Genomic DNA, 15,329 nt, shown 5'->3' on the forward strand with positions numbered 1-15,329 from the left:
TATTCTAGGTGAGGTCTTACCATAAAGGTGAAGGATTTCCCCTGACTTTAGAGATCCAGTCATGTCCAACTCTGGGGGTTGGTGCTCATCTCCATTTCTAAGTCAAACAGCCGACGTTGTCCATAGACACCTCCAAGGTCATGTGGCCATAGGCATGTCTGCATGGAGCGCCGTTACCTTCCCGCCAAAGCGGTACTTATTGATCTATTGACATTTGCATGTTTACGAGCTGCTAGGTTGGCAGAAGCTGGGGCTAACAGCGGGAGCTCACCTCGCTCCCCGGATTTGAACTGCCGACCTTTTGGTCAGGAAGTTCAACAGCTCATCGGTTTAACCAAGGGCTTACCCTAGGCGTCATTTTTTCCCTTGATCATTCTAGACACTATACTCGGTTTGATAAAGCCCAAAGCACCGTTGGGTTTTTTAGCTTCTGCATCCCATTGTTGGGTCATGTTTAACTAGTTGTCCACTAAGATCTCTTTCACATGCACTGTTGTTGAGCCAATCATCACCCATCCTGTATCTTTCAATTGTATTTTTTCTGCTCAAGTATAGTGTTTTACATTTCTCTTTGCTGAAATTCATTTTGTTGCTTTAGGCCCAACTCTCTAATCTGTTAAGGTTGTTTTCAATTCTGATTCTGTCTTCTGTAGTAATTAGCTTTCCCTCCTAATTTGGTGTCATCTGCAAACTTGATAGTCATGCCCTCTTAACCTTCATCCAACACATGAATAAAGAGGTTGAACAGAACTGGGCCCAGGACCGATCCCTGCTTATGGCACTCCACTAGATACTTATTTCCAGGATTAAGAAGAACTATTGGTGAACACCCTTTGGGTTCGGTCGCTTAACCTATAACAAATCCACCCAACAATAGTATTATCTAGCCCGAATTCTACTAGTATATTTGAAAGGAGATCAGGGGGGACCTTGTCAAAGGCCTGACCGAAATCAAGATATACTACGTCCACAGCCTTTCTTGCATCTACAAAGTTTATAACTTCCGCAAAAAAATGAAATAAGATCAGTCTACCATGACTTCTTTTGGAGAAATCCGTGTTGACCTTTAGTGATCATACCATTCTTTTCTAAGTGATCACAGACTGCCTTCTTAACAATCTGTTTCTGCATCTTTCATAGTATTGATATCAGGCTGAACATAGTGTAATTGTTCTGATCCCCTTTTTCCCTTATTGAAGATAGGAATAATTTTCCCCCCTCCAGTCTGCTGGGACTTCTCTCGTTCTCCAAGAATTCTCAAGATTTATTGCTAGTGGTTCTGAAACAACTCCTGCTAGTTCCTTCAATACTCTTGGGTGTAGTTCATCTGCCCCTGGAGACTTGAAGTTGTCTAGAGTAGCCAGGTAAACTACTTCCTTACATAGTTTGGGTTGCATGTCCCCTTTTGCATCATCCGCCCCATATCACCCCCTCTGCATTCTGCTTTCCACCTGCTTTTTTCCCAACAGGCCACAGATGTTGGGGTGGAGCGGTAGGTTTAGAGCCAAATGAATCACTCAGATAAATCTATGCCAATCTAAGGCCCCGCTCTGGGTTGAATAATTTCAAGTCATTTCCGTATCATTTGGTAACCTTGATTGATGGCCTACAGAGGGACAAAGACAGATGTGGAGGATGTGTCCCTATTGATTCCAATGAACATTTCGGCAGGTAATAATACCATCAACAATGGTATCCTTCCTTGGTATGTGGGAATTGGAGGAATTTTACAGCGGCTTTGTTACTTCCTGGAGAGGCAAACCCAGAAAGTGCTGATGGGTTTGCCTGTTCGATCCCTTGCCCATTGACTGTGGGATCCCCCGACCATCTGTCTTGTCCCCTATGTATTTAACAGATATGGGAGAGCTCATCCAGAAATTTGGAGTGTGGTGCCTCTATATGCAGATGACACCAAGCTCTACTCCTCCTTTCCAACTTTTTTTATTTCGTGTCAAAAGCATTGCATAATAAATAAGTTTAAAAGTGATAAAATAAAGGAATCACAAACAGCTAAATAGTTTTGGATCAAAAGCGGGCAACAGCAATCGCATTGTCCGGAGCTTTAAACAACTCCTCCTCCATGCATGAGGGAACACGGAAAGAGCCTCCTCGAAGACTGAGTAAATCCAGTTGGGCGTCCCCTGGGCAACGTTTCTTGTAAACGGCTGATCTTTCCAACCCAAAAGCATTGCATTGCTTTTAAACATTTTTTAACATTTTAAATGTGTTTTATCTCTCCTTTCCAACTAAACCAATGTCTCTCACTCGTAATGGGCTGGAGGGGGCAAATTGAAACTTAATCCAGAGTAGATAGAGGTGCTACAGGTCGCTCAGAAGGCAGATAAGGGAATAGGGATTCAGCCTGTGATGGATGGGGTTACATTACCACTGAAGACACGGTTCCGCAGTTTGGGGGGTGCCCCGGACTTGGCATGGAATCTGGAGTCCCTGGTTTTATGCATGGCCAGGAGTGCCTTGCACATTACACATTTTTGCACCTACTGCAGCTGTTCCTTGAGAGGCCAAATCTGCCCTTGGTGTTACATGTCTGTTCTCTCCCATTTGGAATATTATAATACACTCTACCTGGGGCAGCCTTTGAAGATTTTTAAAATCTTTGGCTGGTCCAAAGAATTGCAATCAGACTGTTAACTAGGGCTGGTTACAGAGAGAACACAAGTCATTTTTGGGCTTTACATTGGGATACATTTGTACCAAGTTCAGAAATTCCAGTTGTTTCAAAATCCGGCAGCCTCTTTGGTTACAGGAAGATCCATGAGCGAACATATTACATATATTCTAATGTCACTCCACTGGCTACCAATTAGATTCTGGGCAAAGTGCAAAGTGTTGGCTTTGACCTTTACAGTCCTACATGCTTTGGGTCCAGGTTACCTACAGGAATGCCTTCTCCCGTACAATCAGCCCCAAAAACTTAGGTCCTCGGGGGGGGGGGGGGGGTCGGGGGGATCTGCTCCAGCGTGCCAGAACCCGACTGTCAACCGCCATCCAGAGGGCCTGTTCATCAGCAACCCCAAGACTGTGGAATTACCTGCCATTAGAGCTCCAACAGCTAGATCAGCTGTTCAAATTTAAGACACAAGTGAAGACCTATCTCTTCCAGAAGACCTACCCAGTCAGTTCTAATGATGAATTTCTAACTTCAACTATACGTCAAACATTTTTATTGTTTATATTAATAATTTAAAATATGTATTTTTGCAGTGTTTTCAAATGATGATTATGTGTTTTAACAATGCTATATCCCACCTCAAGCTGTGAGGAGAGGTGGGTAAGAGATAAAATTACTTTTATTTGCTGCCATGGCTCCACTGGCTGCCCATCTGTTTCCACACAATTCAAATTGCTGGTTATGACCTATAAAGACCAAAATGGCCAGATTGAGCCTGTTTGATTGATTGTATCTCCTTGAGCAAGGATAATGTTTTGTCATGCATGTTGAATTGCTGACTGTCTTCTGGATGTGGAGGGAATAGATTCAGGAGGGATCCTCTCCTTCCCAAAGACCTAAACCATCACTCAGGCCTTCTCCATTACTTGGTCCGTTTCCAGGCAGGTCCTCCGGGGGGGGGGGGGCTTGGGCTGTGGGTGGCCTTTCCTTCCTTCCTTCCTTCCTTCCTGCTTCCCCTCTAGGAACTCCTCCTTCTCCAACTCGGGCCCCAGCCATGGGCAAACCTCCCTCCCTCCCTTCCCTCTCCCTCCTTCTCCCATTGTCTTACCTCCAGGTGTTTTCGACTTCACTTCCCACAATAACTTCCTAGAGGCAGAAGCCTGTTAGGAATTGTGGGAGTTGAAGTCCAAAACACCTGGAGGGAAGGCCAAAGTTTGCCCATGCCTGGGCTAGCCTGTCTCCACTGTCTTCCTCCAAATCAACCAAATGTAACCTGCTAATTTTCCCTTCACTGGAGTTCCTCTATTTTGAAGCAGATGGAAGCCTCAAGAGGACCTAGCAACTGTACCCTCAAACTAAACCCTTCAATAAGTGCCTTGAATGATACTTTGGGGTATACTGTATTAATATTGTATAAGGTCGGAATCAAATGTATTGTGAAGGCACCTGTTCCCCAGGGATGGTAACCCAGAGAGAGACTAAAGAGGAAAATGAAACAAGAAAAGGAAAAATAAGTGATGTTTATAAATTATTGCTAGAAGATAAACAGAAACAAGATCACCTTAGAAAATTATTGGGAAAAATTGAATAAACAAGAATGGAAAAGAATATGGAATTTTGTATTTTTCAAAAATAAGTCTATAAGAATTAAGGAAAATTATTATAAAGGAATATGGAGGTGGCATTTAACCCATTAGATTAAATCAGATAGACAAGAAATACTCTAACCAATGTTGGAGAGGCTGCCAGGAAGTAGGTTCATACATTCCTATGTGTTGGTTATGTAAATTTATTTTTTAAAAAATTGGAAGACAATATTTAAAGAAATAAGGCAATAATAAAAATAAAATAAAAATACACCAGATCAATGATTTTATAAGCTATATTAAGACATCAATACTTTTTGTCTTGTTTAAATTTAATGTACCATAATTTTAAAAAAGGAGGACTTAGCAACTGTATCCCAAACTTTATCAACCTTCAAGCCTCCACTGGTAATTTGTTTGTATGTGATTCTGATTGCTTACTGTATTGTATATGTATGTTTTTTGTATGCAGCTTTCCCTTTATTCTGTTTCTTGAGCTTGTGAGAAGGGCTGCAGACCACATGATCAGATCTGAGACTGCTCAGAGCTCAGACTCCATTTAGGAGAACAGACTCCAATAGACTCTCAGACTGAAACGATGCCATGTAGACTACGGACTGTTAAGACCCCCTCGATGGATTGTCACCTTGCCGTGGTGAGGGGGCTTGCGTGTTCTGATGAACCTGCGGGTACAACCACTGGAGTCACACACTCCCAGGAGTGGCCGCAGGGGAGGTTCCAGACCAAGCACAATCCGAAGACCCAAAGACCTCAATGGCGGAGCAGGTGGAGGATAACATGATACATGTTACAACGGCTGTGAAGGCGGAAGAAGGCTGCAACAGACTGAGAAGCCACTCTCGTTGTGTTAACCACACCACTGCTGGGACCTCATTCTGTGAAGACTGTGTGTTGACCGGCCGTGCACCGACCTCCACACATCACGCATAGGCATCTTCCAAGAAAAATTAAAACAAACCAAAAAAGTCCCATGGCGATTAGCAAGTGGCGACAGGGGCAGGACTGTGAAATCTGGAAGCCCCTAGTCACAGACTGGCACATGGGCGGTGGATATGGACTCAGTCGTTCTACCTCAAGGATCGAGGCAGTTGAGTAGTCCGGGAGCTGTATCCATGACTAAGCAGCCCTTTTTAGGATCCGCTCTGCTCACCCCACATGGGGAAGGGGCTAGAAAAGGTGCCCTAAACATAGACTGTCTCTCCTACCCTGACTGGACTGCCGCGTCCAGAGGGGTCACCACTCTGCGGCCAAAAAAGAGAAATGAACTTTGGAACATGGAACGTATGGACACTGTTGGATAACACTGACAGCGAACGCCCCGAACACAGGACTGCTATCATTGCAAGGGAGCTGGGACGCTTTAAGATCGACATAGCAGCTCTTCAGGAGACCCGGAGAGCAGGAGAGGGACAGCTGAAGGTAGAAAAAGGAGGCTACACCTTCTTCTGGAAGGGACTGCCTGAAGAAGAGCGAAGAATACACGGAGTTGGCTTTGCTATCAGAAATGACCTGGTGAAGCACCTGACTGAAGCACCCACTGGCATTAATGAACGACTCTCAACCCTCCGAATTAACCTTGCCAAAAACCAACAGGCAACCATTATATGTGCCTATGCACCAACACTAGATGCTAACGAAGACATCAAGGAAAAATTTTACTGTCAGCTGGACATCATCCTATCGGAGATACCTAAGAAGGACAAAATCACCCTCCTGGGGGACTTTAATGCAAGAGTCGGACGGGACTCCGACCTGTGGCCAGGGGAAAAGACGGGGTCGGAAACAGCAACTCGAACGGCATCTTGCTTCTTACCAAATGTGGACAGCACAACCTTGTCATCACCAACACACTCTTCCACCAGAAAAACAAGCTCAAGACATTATGGAAGCACCCCCGGTCAAAGCATTGGCACCTCTTGGACTATGTAATTACACGTGCCAGAGACCGCCGCGATGTGCTTCTCACAAGAGCCATGACAGGTGCTGATGACTGCTGGACAGACCACAGGTTAATCCGACCTACGATGGCTATCAAGATCATCCCCAAACGCAGACTCCAAGGAAGAAAACAAGGCGTAAAATGAACATCCAAGCCCTTCAGGAGCCCTCCAAACGAGCCCTTCACCAAACAACACTCAAGGATCATCTTCCCACAGAACACCCCAAAAATGTTGAGGAACACTGGAACAAACTGAATACCTCCATCATCACAGCCTGTGAAAAAACCATTGGATACCAAACTAAGAAACATCAAGACTAGTTTAACGATAATGACAAAGAGCTCCAACAGCTAATTGATAACAAAAGGAAAGCCTTCCAAACATGGCAGAGACACACCAACTGTGCTGCCAAGAAAAAGATTTATGCCAGTGCAAAAGCTGAGGTCCAAAGAAGAACCAGAGAACTCAAGAACATCTGGTGGACAAAGAAGGCTGAAGAAATCCAACACCTTGCAGATACCCATGATGCTCAGGGATTTTTCAAAGCCACAAAGATAATTTACGGACCAAGAAACCATGGCATACACCCCCTACGCTCATCAGATGGAACCAAAATTCTGAAGGACAAAACATCAATTGCACTACGTTGGAAAGAGCACTACCAGAACCTGCTGAATTGCAGCTCCAATGTGGCCGAAGAGACCCTCTCACAAATCCTGCAACAACAAACCAGGGATGAGCTTGCAGCACTGCCTAGTTTGGAAGAAGTTAGCAATGCCATCAGCCAACAAAAAAACAACAAAGCCAGCGGACCTGATGGGATTCCTGCTGAAATCTTCAAAGAGGGTGGATCTGACCTGAAACAACTACTCCACCAGCTCATTGAAAAGGTGTGGGTGTTTGAAGAGAAAATCCCAGCAGACTTCAAGGATGCCACCATCATCTCCACTAGGGGTGCATCCAGACAGCCCTTTAAACCGAGAACATTCGCGTTTGAAAATCCCCCTCCCCCAAAACCCTGATTGAAAGCCCTGATCTCAATCACACAAAAGGACAGGTTGTTTCCAAAGAGTATCAAATAACACAAGAGGCCGCAGTTGGCAATGGCAAAGGAATGAGATTTACTTGGGAATCGGACTCAGGAATCAAAATGGAACCCAGTTTGGGGAAACTTACCTTACAAATCAGTGTCAGCTCCAGTGAGAGAGAACACACTGAAAACTACCCCCAAATGGTCTCCCTGTCCACTGAAACCCCGCGGGATTCCCACAAGAGTGTCCCAATTCTGCTGGAGAGATTGCGCCGCCTCACGAGGCGGGGCCCAGGGTGTCTCTCGGGCCCAAGTAAGAGGCCTCAGGGCTGCCAAAGGCCTCGCCTGCACAACAGCGGGGAAGGTCCCGAGGGAGGAAGGGAGGGGCCGAGCAGGGGCTTCTCTCCCGAGTCTCCCCTCCAGGCAGAACGCAGACCCTGCCGGACAAAGGCCTGGCGGCATCCCGGGTGGGTGGTGCGTGGAGGGAAGCGGGCAAGGGATCCCGAGGGAGAGGCAGGAGGTGGGCCGTGGCTCTGGCTGAGGGGCGGAGGAAGGGGCCGGGAAAGCAGTCTCTCCCTCGGGGCCAGGCCTGGGCACACTCACCGGCTGCGGGGCGAGAGGCTCCGGCCCTGAGGAGGGCGAGGCTGAGGGAGTCGGAGCCCCCAACACACCCACCGAGGGAGGGCCAGGCCTGGCCAAGATGGCGCCCGAGCCCAGGCTCCTCTCCTCCAAAAGGGACCTCGGGAGGAAGTGCGTCACGGCCTCCTCCCCTCTGAGCACTTCCTGCCTCTCTAGGAAGGGAGAGCCTCTCGCTCTACTTCTGCCCGGTCTCAAGGAGGGGGCTGCAGGGAAGGCGCCCCAAAAACTACGTTAATACAGTAGAGTCTCACTTATCCAACATTCGCTTATCCAACGTTCTGGATTATCCAACTCATTTTTGTAGTCAATATTTTCAATACATCGTGATATTTTGGTGGTAAATTCGTAAATACAGTAATTACTATGTAGCATTACTGCCTATTGAACTACTTTTTCTGCCAAATTTGTTGTCTAACATGATGTTTTGGTGCTTCATTTGTAAAATCATAACCTAATTTGATGTTTAATAGGCTTTTCCTTAATGCCTCCTTATTATCCAACATATTCACTTATCCAACATTCTGCCGGCCCGTTTATATTGGATAAGTGAGACTCTACTGTATTTATATTTTTAGGTGTTCTTCATTGTATGAGTTTTAATGTTAGCTGCTTTGAGTTTCTCTTTAGAGGGAAGATGTGAGATATAAATAGTATTACTACTACTACTAGGTAAAGGTTTCCCCTGACATTAAGTTCAGTCATGTCTGACTCTGGGGGTTGGTGCTCATCTCCATTTCTAAGCCGAAGAGCCGACGTTGTCCGTAGACACCTCCAAGGTCATGTGGCCACTGGCATGACTGCATGGAGCGCCGTTACCTTCCCACCGGAGCGGTAACTATTGATCTACTCACATTGGCATGTTTTTGAACTGCTAGATTGGCAGAAGCTGGAGCAACAGCGGGCGCTCACTTTGCTCCTGGGATTTGAACCTGGGACCTTTCGGTCTGCAAGTTCAGCAGCTCAGCGCTTTAACACACTTCGCCACCGCGGCTCCTCCTCCTCCTCCTACTACTACTACTAATAATAACAATAATAATAATTACTCCTCCTATCTGAGAAATATGGTCACAGGCTTTGAGCAATTTGGTGAAATTTAGCCACGTGTTTATAGCCAAAGCATTCATTGAGTTAAATCCTCATAGAATTGGAAGCGACCTCTTGGCCATCTAGTCCAAACCCCTGCCTTGCAGGAAAAGCACAAAGCATCCCTGGCAAATGGCCATCCAGCCTCTGTATATAAGCCTCCAAAAAAAGAACTTCCACCATACTCCGAGGCAGAGAGTTCCACTGTTGAACAGCTGATAGGGTCAGGAAGTTCTTCCTAAAGTCCAAGTGAAATCTCCTTTCCTGCTATTTTAACCAATTACTCTGAGCCCTAGTTTCCACTGTGACACTGAGTCCTTGGATACTTCCTCATTCCAAATGCTGGTGGGCGATTTTTATGGTGTCATAAATTAAATTATCCTCCCCGCATAAGCGGTACCTAAATTCCTAGTTGATAGATGCAACTATCTTTCGGTTGCTTAGGTCAACAACGAGCAGGGCTACTTTTTAATAGTCGGGGGCTCACTCCGACACGGGCTGGCTTTGAACTCATGACCTCTTGGTCATAATGATTTATTGCAACTGGCTACTAACCAGCTGCACCACAGCCTCACCCCTACTACAGAATCTTTCATGGTATTGATGGCGGGTGGAATGTAAGGTAATGGTTTGGATCCCCATTTTCCCTTCTTGAAGATAGGAACATTTGCCCTCCTCCAGTCTGCTGGGACTTCTCTCGTTCTCCAAGAATTCTCAAAAATTACTCCTAATGGTTCCGAAACAACGTCTGCTAGTTCCTTCAATACTCTGGGGTGTAGTTCATCTGGCCCTGGAGGTTTGAATTTGTCTATAGAGTAGCCAGGTAAACTACTTCCTTACATATTTTGGGTTGCATGTCCCCTTTTGCATCATCCGCCCCATACTGTCTCCTCTGCATTCTGCTTTCCACTCGCTTCTTTTTTCAATGGGCCACAGATGTTGGGGTGGAGCAGTAGGTTTAGAGCCAAATGACTCACTGAGATAAATCTATGCCAATCTAAGGCGTTGAATAATTTCAAGTCATTTCCGTATCATGCCAACTCCATCACAGGATTTTTATGGCAATATTTGTTCAGAGGGGTTTGCCATGGCTGAGAGTGTGTGGCTCATCCATGGTCAACCAGTGGGTTTTGATGGCCAGCCAGAACCTTGGTCTGCAGAGTCATAGTTATGCGCTCAAATCCACCGCACAACACTGGCTTCATTCTACACAGAAGGAAATCTGAACCCATTTTGAATACATAATTGGATTTGTTACTTATCCACTGCTAGGCAATTGGAATTTAGCTTTGAATATACATCAAATATATTTGAATAGTTTTAAGTGTGAATCTTTTCAAGCTGTTTATATTTAATTTTGTTTTGATACCTGCATATTTGTTTGTTTTGAATGGTGTGCTAACTCCATTCCAGTTCTCTCTTTCTTTCTATCTGTCTTTATAGACCACACGCACCCTATTCTAACAAAAACAGTATACAGTGTTCCCTCACTTATCACAAGGGTTACGTTCCAGGACCACCTGTGAAAAGTGAAAATCTGCGAAGTAGGGACATTATATTTGTGTTGTTTTCAATCTCACCGATCCTGCCCGACTGTGTTGTTTACAATCTCACGAAGCTGCTTCAGCCTCCCTTTCTCTCCCTTCGGCTTCTTCGCGAAAAGCAAACTGCAAAGTAGTGAGGGAACACTGTACATCCTAAGACAGGATCTGTGAGTATTCCACCTGAAAGCACCTCATCCTTCATCAATAGCCTTTCAAATTAATACCAACCACCATTAAAAAAAAATCAGGTTGTTTGAAGAGCAAGTAAATTGAGTCATGCCGAGAATGATGAAAAGCAAGAGAAAGCAGAGGACAGGTGCCAATAATTCACAAAAGCTTAGTTGAACAGATCCTATATATTAGGGTAGTCTTTCCCAATATGATCGTTTCTAGACATGTTACATTACCAATGTCCCTTGCAAAATCTTAATAGATTGTTTTCTAGTCAGTCTGGAGTAAAGATCAAGGTTGAGGAAAGTTGCTTTAAAGGACAAGAGCAATACTAGTTATTAGTTGCCACAACTACTGCACTTTATCACACTCCACTCTTATTAATTGAACTCTGTAATGAGATCCTTAATTCCCTCTTGTAGAATCTGCTGAATTTTATCTTACAGTTTGTATATTATGTTCAGACTCTAATGTTATGTTTTGATGTTGATGTTTTATGCTGGTTTGTATGTTTATACTATTTTACTTGTTTTACATTGGTTTAATTATGCTGTGTTTTATTGTATGTTGAAACTGGGCTTGTCCCCCATGTGAGCTGCCCCGAGTCCCCTCTGGGGAGATGGGAGCGGGATATAAAAATAAAGTTGTTATTATTATTATTATTATTATTATTATTATTATTATTATTATATTGTATGACACAGCAAACAAGATAGATATGCTGGATTTCGTATCACAAAATCACAAATCGAACACTTCCCAAGTGTCTAGGACTGTGTAATGTATTTTCGGATGATGCGCGCAGATCCCAGTAGGGTGGCCTTTTGCAGTTGACAGATCGTAATTTTGTCAATGTCTATTGTTTCCAAATGCTGGCTGAGATCTTTTGGCACGGCACTCAGTGTGCCAATCACCCCCAGGACCACTTGCACTGGTTTCTGCCAGAATCTTTGAAGTTCAATCTTGAGGTCCTGATAGCGGCTAGGTTTTTCCTGTTGTTTTTCGTCAATGCGACTGTCACCTGGGATGGCAACATCAATGATCCAAACCTTTTCCTTTTCCACAACTGTGATGTCTGGTGTGTTTTGTCCCAGAACTTAGTCTGGATTTGGAAGTCCCACAGTATCTTTGCGTGCTCATTTTCCATTACCTTTGCAGGTTTGTGATCCCACCAGTTCTTTACTGCTGGGAGGTGGTACTTGAGGCATAAATTCCAATGAATCATTTGGGCCACATAGTTGTGCCTCTGTTTGTAGTCTGTCTGTGCGATTTTCTTCTTCTTCTTCTTCTTCTTCTTCTTCTTCTTCTTATTATTATTATTATTATTATTATTATATTAATACTAAGTGGGAATAACCTTATCTCCCTGTTTGAATGGATTAAATTTGCCTAATTAATTTTCAGCCACAATATTCCAAGCTCACAACTAACCAGATTCTTTCCTTTAGACCTGTGTAAACAGACTAAGAGCAAAATCATTCTGTTAATATCATAACATACAGAAGAGATTGAGAATTCTAAACAAGCCTTTTCTTCAGGTTAAACTAGATTTTCACCTACATATTTTAAGAAACACCATATTTTTTTTTACATTTAATACACACACAAACACATCACTTATTGGATTTATTATTATTTATATGTTATAGATAGGACATGAAACATTTGCAGAAACCATTATGCATGAACAGATAGAAAACAGTTTATCAGTGATTCTTTCTTAGTTATTTCATACAAGAAAATTCAGTCCCACATACATATAACTACATGAAACACAGGGCTGTTAGTCATTAATTAAACCCATTCCCACACTTCAAATCAAACATCTCAATTAAATGTATTTTAAACCCTGAATATACATGACAGGAAATATTTGCAGTAACTAATGTTCATGAATGGGTAAAAGAAAACCTGAAATATCTTTCGTTTAGCTCTCAAAATATTATCACTTTTGCTTAATGAGATATTTCATCAAAGAAAATTGGTCAGATTATTACTTCCCCCAAAAGCCACAGCTTTTTAAATCAGTGTTACCATAACTAAGATGCAAGCCACCTTTGATTTAAAACAAAGAAACTTCTCTTTACCCCATTTCTTTCGTATGGGTTGACAATTAAAAACAAGGCTTGTCTTTCAACTGCAGATCTTTGCACACTCCAGTTTTTCTCCACTGCGAGTTGCTTGATGTTAAACAAGGTATGATTTTCGACTGAAGCTCTTTCCACACTCTGAGCATTTAAATGGCTTCTCTCCTGTGTGAGTTGCCTAATGACTAATAAGTCTTCAATTTTGGTTAAAGCTCTTTTCATACTGAAAGCATTTTAAAAGTTTCTCTCCTGTGTGAGTTGCCTGATGACTAATAAGGACGTCCTTTCGACTGAAGCTCTTTTGACACACTGAGCATTTAAATGGCTTCTCTCCTGTGTGAGTTGCCTGATGACGAATAAGGACTTGCTTGTGACTGAAGCTCTTTTGACACACTGAGCATTTAAATGGCTTCTCTCCTGTATGAGTGGCCTGATGATTATGAAGTGTTCCCTTCTGACTGAAGCTCTTTTCACACTGCAAGCATTTAAATGGCTTTTCTCCTGTGTGAATTGCCTGATGTTTAATAAGTGTTCCCTTTTGACTGAAGCTCTTTTCACACTGCAGACATTCAAATGGCTTCTCTCCTTTGTGAGTTGCCTGATGATGGATAAGGTCTTGCTTGTGCCTAAAGCACTTTTCACACTGCAAGCATTTAAATGGCTTCTCTCCTGAGTGAGTTGCCTGATGAGAAATAAAGGTTCCCTTTCGACTGAAGAACTTTCCACACTGCAAGCAATGAAATGGCTTTAATCCCGTGTGAGTTGCCTGATGACTAATAAGGCTTCCCTTTTGGCTAAAGCTCTTTTCACACTGCACACATTTAAATGGCTTCTCTCCTGTGTGAGTTGCCTGATGACTAATAAGGACGTGTTTTTGACTGAAGCTCTTTTCACACAGCAAGCATTTAAATGGCTTCACTCCTGTGTGAGTTGCTTGATGACGAATAAGGACGTGCTTGCGACTGAAGCCCTTTTTACACTGCAAGCATTTAAATGGTTTCTGTTCTGTGTGAGTTGCCTGATGACTAATAAGGTTACTCTTTTGAGTGAAACACTTTTCACACACTAAGCATTTAAATGGCTTCACTCCTGTGTGAGTTGCCTGATGACTAATAAAGGTGCTTTTGTGACTGAAGCTCTTCTCACACTGCAAGCAATGAAATGGCTTCACTCCTGTGTGAGTTTCCTGATGACGAATAAGGATGTACTTGTGACTAAAGCACTTTTCACACTGCAAGCATTTAAATGGCTTTACTCCTGTGTGAGTTGCCTGATGAGCAATAAGGTTTCCCTTTTGGCAAAAGCTCTTTTCACACTGTACACATTTAAATGGCTTCTCTCCTGTGTGAGTTGCCTGATGACGAATAAGGCTTCTCTTTTGACTGAAGCTCTTTTCACACTGCAAGCATTTAAATGGCTTCTCTCCTGTGTGAGTTGCCTGATGACTAATAAGGATGTGTTTGCGACTAAAGCTCTTTTCACACTGCAAGCATTTATATGGCTTTACTCCTGTGTGAGTTGCCTGATGAGCAATAAGGTTTCCCTTTTGACAAAAGCTCTTTTCACACTGTACGCATTTAAATGGCTTCTCTCCTGTGTGAGTTGCCAGATGACTAATAAGGTTTCTTTTATGACTAAACCTCTTTCCATAGTGCGAGCATTTAAATAGCTTCTCTCCTTTGTGAATTGCCCTGTGATGAACATAGCTTATCTTCTGAGAGAAACTTTTTCCACATTCCAAAGATTTAAATGGTTCATCCCTTCTGTGAGTTTCTTGAGAAAAGGTGAGCGCTTCCTTACTATTGAAATCCATTCCATTTTCCAAATATTTAAACGGTGTCTCCTCTATTGGCATGGCTTGAGAACAAGGGAAGGGTGAACATGTGTTGAAAAGAAAAGGTTATATTAAAGTTAAAATGTATACCAGTAACAAAAGTGCATTTAGTCGCAACAGCCCTTTCCCACAGCCCTATCCAACACTAGATGCTAAAAGAAAAATATCTGTTTTGTTATTGCTCTAAATATTACACCAGGATATAAGTCTCAAAGTAAATTATAATGCAACCAGGGAAGTGGAAAATAGAGTTGTTTTCTTTAGCCCTGGTTTCTCTGGCATTCCCTGTACTTCTGGCAAGTAAGGTAAAAACCGTTGATGTGCCTGATGCCACAAAGGTAGGTGAACTTAACCTCATGGTATCAGGAAGCAGAACAAACAGCAGCATTCAAATTAGAAGCCAGAATTTGTTGCCATTTTTTAAAGAACTGAATGAACACGCACAGGACTGGAGTTTGACATTCTGTTTCTATTTTGTCATTCCTTATATTATTGATTAAATGTTATTTCTACCACGAGAAATAACCCATGAGTCTTTTTCTAAAAAGCCCCAACCTATTTTTGATTTGCTTAACTTCAGAATGGGTAGAGGCATGAGGCAAAACCTATTTTTATATTGTTAGCTTTGCAAGCGTGCACTGGTATTTATTGTATTATTTTTTGTGTATGAAAAAATGATTACATACATAAATCAAAGTGTGTATTTATGGATTGCAAAGGCTCCTAAATGGCTTGACAGAACTGGATCAAACTTGGTACATA

At 43.0% G+C, this 15,329-nt stretch overlaps 1 protein-coding gene across 1 annotated transcript; it reads right to left on the bottom strand.

Annotated features, from left to right (window-relative positions):
- Window positions 1-12,259: 12,259 nt before the first annotated feature.
- On the bottom strand, window positions 12,260-15,212 carry LOC134297003 (zinc finger protein 84-like). Its single transcript, XM_062973307.1, has one exon. The coding sequence runs from the start codon at window positions 14,586-14,588 to the stop codon at window positions 12,930-12,932; it is 1,659 nt and encodes a 552-aa protein (XP_062829377.1). The 5' UTR covers window positions 14,589-15,212; the 3' UTR covers window positions 12,260-12,929.
- Between the last annotated feature and the right edge of the window lie 117 nt (window positions 15,213-15,329).

The sequence above is a fragment of the Anolis carolinensis genome, chromosome 2, assembly GCF_035594765.1.
Source record: "Anolis carolinensis isolate JA03-04 chromosome 2, rAnoCar3.1.pri, whole genome shotgun sequence".
NCBI lineage: Eukaryota > Metazoa > Chordata > Lepidosauria > Squamata > Dactyloidae > Anolis > Anolis carolinensis.

Coding starts and splice junctions, on each gene's coding strand:
- LOC134297003 (XM_062973307.1), bottom strand. CDS start 14,588: ATGCCAATAGAGGAGACACCGTTTAAATATTTGGAAAATGGAATGGAT.